The sequence below is a fragment of the Teleopsis dalmanni genome, chromosome 1, assembly GCF_002237135.1.
Source record: "Teleopsis dalmanni isolate 2A chromosome 1, ASM223713v2, whole genome shotgun sequence".
NCBI classification, from domain to species: Eukaryota; Metazoa; Arthropoda; class Insecta; order Diptera; family Diopsidae; genus Teleopsis; species Teleopsis dalmanni.
The window spans coordinates 181,485,107-181,498,083 of record NC_051846.1 but is presented as its reverse complement, the minus strand read 5'-3'; the positions used below and the strand labels follow the sequence as shown (position 1 = coordinate 181,498,083).

The window sequence follows — 12,977 nt, the reverse complement described above, 5'->3', positions numbered from 1 at the left end:
GAGAATTCCCAAGCAATGAAAACATATTACACATCACATAGGTAATTTAGTTACTAATATTCATTAAAAAGAATAGACAATGGACGGTGTGCCAGATAGAACTTATGGACTACTTTTCAGAACAAGGTATTGGATAAACCTTTGTCTAACAGATTCAATTTAAGAATGGATTGGAGATGGATGGTTAGAATAGATTGGGGATAAGTGTTATTTAAGTTCAAGTAACCCAGGATGAAGGCGTAAAAATCTAAACCCTTCAAAGTCGTTATAACCGATTTCGATATACCTATACATTGGTATTTCACACCTAGCAGTTTTAACTTCGGTAGGAAAATAGGGAATTTTTCATATATTCATATATACTCAATCTTTAAAATATTTAATTTGCTATCTAACAATCTAACGTATTTAAACGGATGCATAGATTATATGATTATATTTATTCTTTGGTTCAAGAATTCATGTCCTTAAGTTAAAACACGTTGTTAAGAAACAACCTGTATATATTCAAATAATATAATAAATATATACACCTTGTATATATTTCACTAATTTAATAAATATATACACCCTGTATATATTTAAATAATTTAATAAAGGAATTATTTAAACTCAATTGTATTAAATTTTATTTAATACAAATAACTTATATATTATAAAATAATACAAATTAAATAATTTACAAATTAATATTATTAGTTTTGTAAGATTTTAAAACTTATTGATAGGCTTTAAATAAAAGCGATTCAATAGATTCATATTATTAAATAAAAAGAGACCAAAAAAAAAATTAATACATATTAGATATAAAACAATATTAGATGATTAAATTTGTAATAATTTTTAATTATATAAAAATTATTTTTGTTATGAAAATTTCTTTACATTTGATTTTCTTATTAGAATGCGTGAATTTTTCCTATTCACACTTATTCTAATTCAAATTACAAATCTTAACTTCAACTGACTTTAACACCCTTAAACGGATTATCGTATTCTTTTAAGTATCATTAATAGTTACAGTATGGCTTAAGATAAATAATTACATGCCTTCAATATATTGTGGTATCATATTTCACAATCTTGTGGCATCTTTCAACATGATCACAACCAATCAAGTAAGTAGCCAACTACTTAATGGACGTGTAATGCCAGTAGCATCGGCACCATGTGTACGTGTATGTGCTTATGTTGCGTACCATTCTTTTGCTCTAATATACGCTTAAAAACTAACTGTACTCTTTACGTAGAATAAGAAAAATGGCGTTGATATTAACAAAAAGAAAAATAAAACCTAAAAAAAATTTTATAAATCATAATTACTCACCTTTTAAAATTTTGCTTTGAAGAATTGCCCAAATTGCTTGAAGACGATAACATTAAAAAGCGGAGGCACCAGTTTCTCTTTACACAAAAAAATTCAACTAAATCGGTATAAAATCAAACCAGTTAAGCTGGCCAGACAAATTCCAAAATTGAACACAGTTTCACAGTCCGCACACAAGACTTTTAACTTTTAATTCTGTTCACTTGTTTATAACAACAAAAACAACAACAACGGCGAGAAAAAGCGTAACCAAAAACAAAACAAATTAAGAACTGTAATTTGCATACCCAGCAGAAGACGCTGGAAAATTTAAATTGACCAGCAATTTAATGTCATTCAATTTACTGCCGTGTATTTGCTTCTTCGCATTATCTTAGCTTCACATGTAATATAAGAAAATAATTTTTAAATTTTTCTTTTAATACCGATTTTGTAAAGGACGTAAATAAAACCGTAAAAAAGTCTTTAAGATTATTTACATCGCCATTAATGTTGGTAGCTTCTTGTATTGAGCATTTTTCTTAAAAGCGTTTCAATTGTTCAAATTGCTCGCAATTAATAAAATTTTAAATAATATTAAATTTTCTTTAATTACTTATTTTATAAATTATTTCAAAATATATAACTAAAATAATTTAATAAGAAATTAAAATGTGATCAAAATAGCAGCAACCACCATTAACACAAGAAATTCAATTTCAAACTGAAATGCCACCAAAGGAAAATTGAAATTTTGTGTTACTTTTGCTCACATTTCGTTTTACATGAATTGTGAAAAAGAAAAACAGCAAAAATGAAACTGTGTTTCAAAACGCAAACGTTTCATGAGCATACAAAATGTACACACGACAAAGATGTTAGAAGTTATTCTTTTTAATAAAATTCAATATAATTTAATAAGAAATTCAATTTCAAATTAAATGCCACCAAAGGTAAATTGAATTTTTATGTTATTTTTGACACATTTTTGTCGTGAAAAAGAAAAACAGCAAAAATGAAACTGTGTTTCAAAACGCAAACGTTTCTTATACCTAAAAAATGTATACACGAGAAAAAAGTTAGAATTTATTCTTTATAATAAAATTGCTTTATTATATTATAATAATATAAACATATTAATAATAATACAGATTTTATAAATGAGTTAGTAATTTACTAAAAAATTATAATTGACAATTATAATTGAGAATAAATTCAATTATATTTTATATATCTGGCAAATATCAAAAGACAGCTGTAAAGTTTCGACTTCATCAAACTTGATATATACGATGCTACATGTATGCACGACAGTGTATCCAAATCGCATTGTGTATATTCAAGTATGAATACCAAATTTCAGGGTGCGAGTAAAATATACACCTTGTTTAAAGGTGTATAGAGAAGCGCATAATTGGTCTTTATACTTGGTGTGCATACATGTAGCATCGTCTATAGATGCTTCAGATGTTTGGTTAGCTTTTGCAAGTAATTGAAATAGTGCAGTTTAGTGATTATTTATAAAATGGAAAAATTGAATACCGATCAGTAATGAAATTTCCCCATTTCATATGAGAAATATTTTTTACTTTTTACAATTATAAATTTTTTGTTCTACTGTGAAATAAATTTTTTTAGGTTATTAATTTTTATACAACGATTATTTTTAAATGAATTAGCTCATTAGCTTATTTAAATAAATGTCGTTTTTTATTTTCCATAAGCTCCGCAGTGTTTCCTTTTTATTACTTTTGTTTATCTTCTGTTTTATTGAAATATTTCCATCATTATTTATAATTATTGTATTTACTTTTTATCCACGAAAATATGTATAATTTAAAATTTTTAAATGAAAATAATACTTTTATAAATTTTATTAATTTCTATATTTTTTTGTAAATATTGTAATATTTTGTAATTAAAATACTTTAATTGTTTATACGTATTTGTTTTAATACCGGACACCAGGTAATTTTTTTGTTTTATATTAAAGTTGTTATTTACATATATTTTATATTATTTAAAGTCATATAATATACAATACATTTCAGTTTAATTACTTTAAATTCACTAATTTAAATAAATTAATTGCAAATTAATTCAAACTATAAATACTTTACATAAAACTTTTTATAAATTTGGACTTTGTTTATTTCACAAATTGTTGTTTTTATGTGTAGAATTCAATTTATATTAATATACAATTTTTTTTTAAAATGTCAACATATATTTTCTTAAATTGGTCGCAAAATAATTAAAACTATAAATTCTTTTCTTAAATTTAGACTGAGTTTTTTTCACATATTGTTACAATAACAAGTAAAATAACCAGTAAAATTTAATTTATGTTAACCTATAATATTTTTTAAATTTTTATTTAAGTATGCAATTGTTAATATGTTCCAAATAGAATACGATTAGTATTTCAATTCTTTAACGAAAAACTGTTACATCTAGTGACAATGGCGAATTTTTTTTCTTTTTTATATAAAATTGTAATGGCAAACAAATAGAGACAAACCAAAACAAATGCTTTAATAAAAATAAGTTCCTAGCGGCATCTGTGCTCTGTGTTGTGGATTTCGCTCTCGAAGTTAGACGTGCCTTTTGAACGTGCTGCAGAGCTGCTGCGTTGCGGTTGGCTTTAAATAATAATAGAAAAGTAAAGTGTTCCAAATATAAAACTAATTACGAATAATGTGTCATAAAATATATTACTTATGAAAAGCTTAAGTTAAATTCAAAAATTTTATTATACACGATTGTGTTAAGTGAATGAAAAATTGCAAAGCAAAAGTTTTCGCAAGTTTTTAAAAGTTTGATAGACATAAGAATTTCAGACATCGCATGGCATTCATTATATGAAAAATGAAAATATATTTATTTCTAAGATTTTTCAAAAATTTTCATTTTTGAAATCTTCTGTTTGTGTTGTTGTTGTTGTTGTATTTAATTTTGTCAGATACATTGCGTAGAATTTCCGTCTATTTCGTGTATAGTGAATTTATTTTTGGAGCTAGCAAGAAAATTATAAGACCAAAAAATAAGAAGAAAAAAATAAATAATAAAGAATTCTTTTTAGTAGCATTTGTGTAGATTTTCAAATACTTGTATTCGTCTCTGTGGTATCTAAATTTATATCAACAAAATGTTCAAAGGAAAATCTTCGAAGTAAAATACATTGAACTATGTTTGATGTGGCTAGACGTATGGGGATAAAATCGGTGCGGGACGTGCGTACACAAAGTCTGAGCGCGCAAAATTTTGGGTTAATCTTTTCCTTATATTCTTCCTTATATCGTATTTTATTGCAATTCTCTGGAGGCGCTAATGTGGGGCGACATTGTTTTCTATTCATTATGAGGTTTATATATTCTATTATATAATATCAACAGTTCTGCTTTATGAGAACAATTGATAAGAAATAATTAATGGATTATTTTTATCGCCAAAAGTGTCCAATTTACTTATGACCGACTAAATTCAACATTGATTTTTATTATTTAATACAAAAAAATTTAGTTGATTAAATTTATTAGCCCTATTTTCATAATAAAATTTAATTTCACAGCTAAAATAAATTATTTTGGGATTAAAGAGTTTATTATCAAATAAAAATGTAGTAATTTTTGCGTTTATTATGTCTAGATTTTTAATTTATAAATACATAGTTAATAATATATACATTTGCTTAATAAAAAATATACTTATTTAATAATATTTACATATATATTTAATTAAACATATATATGTTTAATTAATAATATATACATATTTAATATAATATGTATAAATTAAACTAATATATATATATATATATATATACATATGTATTTAATTAATAGTAGTTCATTTCCGCAGCGATAACATTTTTTATTTGTAAAATTTTTTGTTTATTTTTAATGATTGTCTTTTAAAACCAACCAATTTTTTTACAATCTAAAAAAGAAGAGATTCTAAATTAAATTCCAAATATTTAGTTTTTACTAAAAGTTAAATTAAGATTATTTAGTAATTGTTTCTTTGTCTGCTTTTATTAAAATTATTTGTTTTTCTACTTATTTAATTTGAAAATAATTCAATTTGGTCTTTTCCTCTCATTCTCCTACATCTATTTGACTCTCTCTCTCTTTCCCGCTATTCCTTTCTCTCTTCCTCTCTCTACCTCTCCCTCTATTCATCGCTCACTTCTTCTATTTCTCAATTTCCTTTTATTTTTTTTACTCCTATTTTTCTCTCTCGCTCTATTCCTATCTTCCCATATATTCCTCTCTTTCTTCCTCTATTCCTCTCTCTCTCCCTCTAATTGTATCTCTAATTTTTAATATCCTTTTATTACCTCTTCTCAAGAGAGAAACTTGTTTTAATTTTTTTTGCTCTTAATGATGCCAGTTAAGAATTTTTAGTTTATTTTGTTATATCTTAGTCTTTATTTTCTTTCATTATTTCTGTTTCACACTGACTTTCTCTCAGAGTATCTATATGCATCTCTTGTTTTTTTTTTTGCTTTCCTTTGTTTTCCTTTAGATCTCTCTATCCAAATTTAAAACTTGATCGAAGAGACTAAGTAATGAGAAGTCCATGACAATTTACATAACATGTACCGAAATAGGTCTAGTGGATTATACCAATAGATATTGTTCATTTTCGATCGGTAAATCTACAGGCAAATTTATAACACTCAAGATTAATTTATAACATTTTAGATATTTTATCATGGTAGAAAGATTACCCTGGAATTAATTTTTTTATGTGACTTGACAAATAAATTGTGAATTGATTGGATATATATATTTATGAAAAAAATGAAGGTCTACTAGCATTACTCCAAAAATGCTCCATTGCTCTAAAAGTGTGTGACTGGCAAGAAAATTTGACAGATTAAGAGTAAACCGAGATTGAATCTAGGTTTATCAATCGAAAACGTCATTAGATATATCTATACCTTCCATTTATATAAGTTAGCTAATGAGATTTTTTTCAGTTAGAACATAATAGATCCCACATGTTATAGTTTACTATTGCGTCTTCTAATAAAGATAATGATGTTAATGATATAAACATACAATTTAGTTAAAAATTTTTAGAAGTTAAAAAATGGACTTTGATATTATTTTCGTGATGTTTTAAGTATTTAATGATATATACCTATATTAGCTCCAATCTGTTTTTTGTTTGGACTATATGGATAGTTTCATTAATATTGCATTTCACAGTGACGGGCTTATTTTGAAGAGATAGTGTAAGTTTATCCTCTCTATATATTGCAACAATCCACAGTGTTGAGAAATATTCTTTAAGTTGCTTACTTACGCCGTGTGCGAGTTTGACTAAATTGAGATAAAGTAAATTGAAATTTCCTAGGGATTTTTTGCAACGCACTTATGTAAATATTTGTTTATTGCACTTATTTATTATTTTTGGTTAAAAGTTTTCGCATTTAATAAATATTAAAGATCTTATAAAATTTTCTCAATGGTAACACCTAATTTACCTAATTCGTATCTAATAGGGTAGGGTAAACTCGAAATTCTGGTAAATACCAATATTCGCTGCCATACCGACATAATTTACTATTTCCCTCAATTTACCATCAATTTACTTGAATTCGTACACGGCCCTAATAAAGTGGCAGAAAGTAGGTTACACTTTCTTCTATATGAGATTAAAATTGTTTTCGTTTTCTTTTAGATTTTATTACTACTTCACGATTTTAAATCTTAAAAAAAATATTTTATTACTTTATTTGTAGTCATATAATAAATGTTTTACAAACTAAGCTTTATTATCTAAAACCCTTATCATACAAAATAAAACATTTCAATTTACAGATAGCAAGTCATCTTCCAAATAGTTTAATAGAAAAATAGGTTTATTTTTTTTCTTTTATATTGTTTAGAATATACGTAATCGATTTTTTAACCACTTAAGCCAGAAATGCATACTTTCATTTCATTTATATGCATGCCATATAAAAGCAACTAAATTGATCCAATAATTATTATTTTCATTAATATGGCGCAGTCATGCAACAAATTCTGTGATTACACATATTTGTACATTTATATTAATAAAAAAATAAATATGTAGAGCTAATGATTGCATTCGAAGACAATTATTTATTATTATACTTGCTTCTTATTACTGCCACACCACATTTAAAATGGATCGCGAGCTCTCTAATAAATTGTTCCATTATATCTCTATAACTGTATGAAAGTTAGCCCCGTTTGATTAATAATAAATCTGGCATTAATCTAACGAAATCTGGTGGTATGTTTGTTGATGAGTTGTAACTTTTTGGGGGACTGTATTCGAATTTTCATTTCCGAGTTTAATGGTTTCTATTGCACTTGTGTGGAAGTCTTCCACACAAGTGATGTCTCACATCTGCTTTGTTACTATCCTAGGGGTGTCGATTAATCATGATAAGGACTGACGTTTTTTTCTTCGCAGTCTTTGTGGAATAGACACATTTCAGTTTTTTATAAGAGTTAGTTATTACTATTATATAGTCTAGCTAGTTTATAATATTTGAAGTATATAATATTCCAAATAAATACTTTTCAGTTAGTAATTAAACTAAAGATTAAAAAAGTCGTGTCTTTTGTTAAGTATAACAGCTGGGTATTTTGTATTAGTTCCATTTTTCAGTATATATTTGCAGAGTATGGTGTTAGGTCCTGAAAAAATCTGATCCATTTAGAGCAGTAGTCCTCAACCTTTTTTTGACCAAGGACCCCTATGGCATTTTTGTTTTTTAGTAGGAATCACAAAGTGTAAGAATAAGAAACTGTGTGATTATTTTAATATGCTATAAATATGCTTTATGTCTGCTATAATGTGTAATGAATTGTATAAGTGCATAGATACATTACATATATAGGCTATACAATTACTTGGTAATTTTTTGGGCTTATTTTCTAAGAAGTAAGGTCTCAGTGAACAAATACAAGCTATGTATCTATACTTGGTATATTTGATTCACGGGCCATTTTAAACCACCGGTTGGGAACCACTGTCTTAGAGTTATTGATCCTTTATAGGACCGATCAAATATTGCTATTACGTTGTAGCAAGGTAGCCTATTGTATTCGTCTAATTACTCTAGTTTTATGTTAAGATCTTATTGTTGCAAGGGAAGAATTCAGGGTGACTGTATTGATGTAACGAAGAAAGAATTAAGAATAATATAACATTTCTTTGGTTTATCAAGTTCCTTCGATTCTTATTCCTCAAACTCTGCCAAATTTAGAAATAATGTTGTTGTTGTAACCCATGGTTATCTATTAAGCAGATAACATAAAAGGAATTACAAAGATGTAAACATGGATTATGAAGTAGGTGAGTGATGGTAGTGTGACACGGAAGGGGATTGTTTAGGAGTAAGAATGGATTGGAAATGGGTGAACGAATGGATTCGAGTTGGGTGAACGAATGGATTCGAAATGGATGAACGAATGCATTCGAGATGAGTGAACGAATGGGTTCGAGATGGGTGACAAAGAGTTCAAAGGAGTTTAGATAGACGCAATCTTCTCAATTTAATGTAATCTTCCATTATTTGTTTTCAAACTAGTGTCGTGAAGTACAGAATGTATAATTATATATGTAATTCCCAACAATTTTGCTTACGTTTGCCAAATATTTTGTAGGTGACAACAATTTTTGCTAAGCAAATATAAATACAAGACAGTGGCATGCAAAAGTGAACGCAACAAGAAGCAATTAAGTTACCCACTAAAAAAAATAAATAATAAACATACATACAAACACAAGCGAAAATATCTACATATAAAAACATAAATATGTTAATGTGTTTTGCTTGTATATTTTGACAATATAATTTAAATTTAAGCAAAAATGTCTAAACAAACAAATATAATTCTGTTCTTCACAGTTTCAGATTTTTGTACGCATAGAAACTTAAACTAAAGCAGGATAAACGATATAAAATAGATCAACAATGGATCCTGAAGCATTTCTTGATATGGCCAATCAGGTCATAAAACTGAAGATGTTTCCATATTTCGACATAGCAAACAGTTTGCTAGCCGCGTTAGGAGTACGCGAGGATTTAGGACCAAATGCGCAATCTTTTTCCCGGAAACATCCTTTGGCATGTTGGTTGTCGACTATGTTGGTTGTATTCTCAAGTAGTATGGCTGCTAATGCTTTGCTAGGTGAACCTATTTTGGCTCCATTAAAAAATACTCCACAGCTTTTGGTCGGTACTGTTGTTTGGTAAATATATAAAAATAATATTTAAGTAATATTTAAATAACAATAATTTTTAATAAATTCTTATACTCAGGTATCTGGTTTTTTATACTCCATTCGATATTGGTTACAAAATTGGAAAATTCTTGCCTATAAAACTTGTTGCTAGTGCCATGAAGGAAATTTACCGCGCTAAGAAAGTCTATGATGGTGTATCTCATGCGGCTAAACTTTATCCGAACGCTTGGATAATTATGATAATAATTGGTACACTTAAAGGAAATGGCGCAGGCTTTACCAAATTGTTAGAGAGACTCATACGTGGCGCGTGGACACCAACAGCTATGGAATTTATGCAGCCTTCATTGTAAGTTAACTCTCTCATATTATAATAAAATTATTAATATTTATGTATATTTTTAGCTATACCAAAGCTTCGCTAGTTGCTTCAATAATTTTTGTCTTGGATAAGAAGACCGATTGGATTTCAGCACCACATGCTCTTGTCTATTTTGGCATTGTAATCTTCTTGGTTTACTTTAAGTTGTCATCTATACTGCTGGGCATACATGATCCTTTCTTGCCATTCGAGAATCTATGTTGTGCCATATTTTTCGGTGGTATATGGGATAGCCTTGCTAAAATTTTGGGCCGTGGACAAGCGAAGGAGGGAGATACAAAAGATGTTAAAAAGAATAACTAAACTATAACAATTGTTGTAGATATATGCGAAAATAACCGAAAGATCGAAAACGATATTAAACGATGTAAAGTATGAAAAAACGAAACGCAACACAGAGACTTTGATAAATTAATTTAATTTTGGAATAATTTTGTTAAATTTTTTATTTATTAAATAATATTATAAATATTATAAACTTTCTAGTCAAGTTAAAAGTTTGATAAGACAAAGTCCCTCTTGTTACTGGACAACTAGTGGGTGTGTTTGTCCATTAATAATAGTGACTTTTACCAATTTTAGGTTATTAATCCTTTTGATTTATTTATTATTTTAATGTAAAACGTACTGATATAAAGAGTAACATGTTAGTTATTTTAATACAAATGATGAACGAGTGGATTTAAACATTATACAATGTAAAATTTTTACAAAATATGACCATGCACTTTTTTCATGTATGAAGGTGTTAAATTCCCCATTTGCATGTAATATTATATTATGTAATATTAAAATTTTATAAATAAAATTGAAACCTTTGAGATACCATGATCAAGTTTATTTATTTATACATAAATATAAGAATTACTTTAAAATATAAGTTAAACCAATATTAAGAAATATTATGATTAAACGAAATTTAAAATGTCAGAAAAATTATTCGCAAAACCTGTATAATCAAATTTTTTGATCAAAGATCCAAAGATAAATGTGTCTGAGAATATCCACAAACCAGGACAAACAGATCTTAAAGGCACAGATATTCTCAAATCAGATCTTCAACATTTTTAAATCAAAACAGAATTTTTAAACTTTAAAAACTTTATTTAAACTGATTCCTTTAATAAACACTGAGGAGACCAATACACCGGTGTAGTCTGATTGTATAATCTCAAATAATGTTAAGTCAGATTTTTGATATTTTTAAATGAAAATTAAATTTTCAAGCTTTAAAATAGAGATTAGTTATTTTAATGTCTTATAAGATCTGTTTCCTACGAAAAGATCTGTCATGCTGCTCTATAATCGTTAAGCCAATCGAAGACCTCGTACCAACTGGAGAAGAACAATCCGGCATGAAACTAATAAATCATTTATCGAATTAAGATATTTACCATTAAATAGAAATACCTGGCGTTTCTGTATAAATAGTCTATGTTCCTGATGGAATACGGCTTTATAATATAAGATAAGATAATCTGAAATCAAATTTTTGATATTTTTAAATTAAAACTAAATTTTCATACTTTGAAATAAAGATTATTTGTATTTGGTAGTTATTATTGATAAAATTTTTATGTAGCTTTATACTACAACATCATACTATTAAAAATTTAAAAACTTTGTAAAATAATCGGGTTTATTTTTTTTTTTTGTAAGGCGAAGGACCTAACAGTCCAGTTCTTTATTCTCAGTTAACTTTAAAATTTTAATGTTTCGAATATTCCGGAGATATAATTAACTATTTACTTAAAATTAATGTTTATCTGATTTAAATATATAATAAAAATATATATTATAGTCATTATATATTCAAGTTTTTAGAGACATACTCATATAACAATAAATGTTTGCTTAGTATCGAACTTAATTTCTTATTTGTTTTTTTGCTGCGCTTCAGGTTGTTTTTTTTATTTATATTATTTAAAATTATGTAAAAGATATGTAAAGAAAAACATTAATTTTATTTTTAATTTCAAGAAAAATAATTATTTTTTTATAATAAATAGTTCGGTTCACTTCATAGATTATCTCAAGTTTTAATGAATTTTTTTTATTAATTTAACGTAATTCAAAAGATTACCAAAATTAATTCTGTTATTAAAAATTAAAACATTTCACTTAATTTTTACATAATTAAAATTTATTAATTTAATTTAATTTATACAGAAGAAATTTATCTGAAACTTATCGATAAAATTTTTTATGCAAATATGAAAAATATGCCAACCCTGTCGTTTTCATATTTTGACAGTTGATTTGGTATTATTTTTCGCTGGTAGGCATAAAAAAATATTTTGTTTACCGCTTAAAATTTGTGAAAAAATACTTAATAAAATAAAAAAAGTAATTGTGCAAAATGGAGCATGAATTTGAGGATGGTTGGCAAGGGAGACCAAGAGCTGCTGGCGAAGAAGAGGTAATTATATAGAATTTTTTCCGACTGCATCAAATTATTTGTTTTTGTTTTCGTTTAGGAGCCCCAAGACTTACAAGAAACCATTCAAGAATGTTTAGAAAAGTTTTTAACACCAGATTACATTATGGAACCTGGTATATTTTCACAATTGAAACGTTATTTTCAATCAGGTGGTTCACCAGAAGAGGTTATTGCTATGCTGTCCGAGAACTATAAAGCAGTAGCACAAATGGCAAATTTGCTGGCCGAATGGTTAATTATTGCCGGTGTGAAAGTAACAGATGTGCAAGCAATGGTTGAAAATCATTTAAAAGATATGGTATTGAAAACTTTCGACCCTAAAAAAGCTGATACTATATTTACGGAAGAAGGTGAAACTCCAGATTGGTTAACCGAAATGATTGATCATCCCACTTGGCGTTCGCTTATATATCGTTTAGCTGAAGAATATCCCGATTGTTTGATGTTAAATTTTACAATTAAAATTATTTCTGATGCTGGTTTTCAAAGTGAAATTACTTCCATATCTACAGCAGCACAACAAATTGAAGTTTTTTCACGAGTTTTGAAAACTTCAATAACAAAATTTTTAAACAATCCAGAAGACGTACAGGGCGCTATACAGGAGTGTG

General features: G+C 27.0%; 2 protein-coding genes across 2 annotated transcripts in view; both read left to right on the top strand.

Annotated features, from left to right (window-relative positions):
* The window catches only part of LOC119666843 (chondroitin sulfate synthase 2-like), a 14,992-nt gene extending 13,554 nt beyond the window's left edge, over positions 1-1,438 (top strand). The window contains exon 5 of the mRNA XM_038076122.1: positions 1,350-1,438. Within this exon, the coding sequence (XP_037932050.1) occupies positions 1,350-1,438 (89 nt within the window). The remainder of the gene's footprint in view (positions 1-1,349) is intronic.
* Positions 1,439-3,846: 2,408 nt separating this feature from the next.
* LOC119670539 (trimeric intracellular cation channel type 1B.1-like) lies at positions 3,847-10,757 on the top strand. Its single transcript, XM_038080837.1, has 4 exons — positions 3,847-3,968; positions 9,207-9,550; positions 9,621-9,893; positions 9,950-10,757. Exons 2-4 carry the CDS (start codon positions 9,273-9,275, stop codon positions 10,227-10,229), a joined length of 831 nt encoding a protein of 276 aa, XP_037936765.1. The 5' UTR covers positions 3,847-3,968; positions 9,207-9,272; the 3' UTR covers positions 10,230-10,757.
* Positions 10,758-12,977: the final 2,220 nt, after the last annotated feature.

Excerpts from the sequence above, each read along its gene's own strand:
- LOC119670539 (XM_038080837.1), top strand. The coding sequence starts at position 9,273 with ATGGATCCTGAAGCATTTCTTGATATGGCCAATCAGGTCATAAAACTG. Across the intron at positions 9,551-9,620 it reads TTGGTCGGTACTGTTGTTTG|GTATCTGGTTTTTTATACTC; the intron begins GTAAATATATAA and ends TCTTATACTCAG. Across the intron at positions 9,894-9,949 it reads GAATTTATGCAGCCTTCATT|CTATACCAAAGCTTCGCTAG; the intron begins GTAAGTTAACTC and ends GTATATTTTTAG.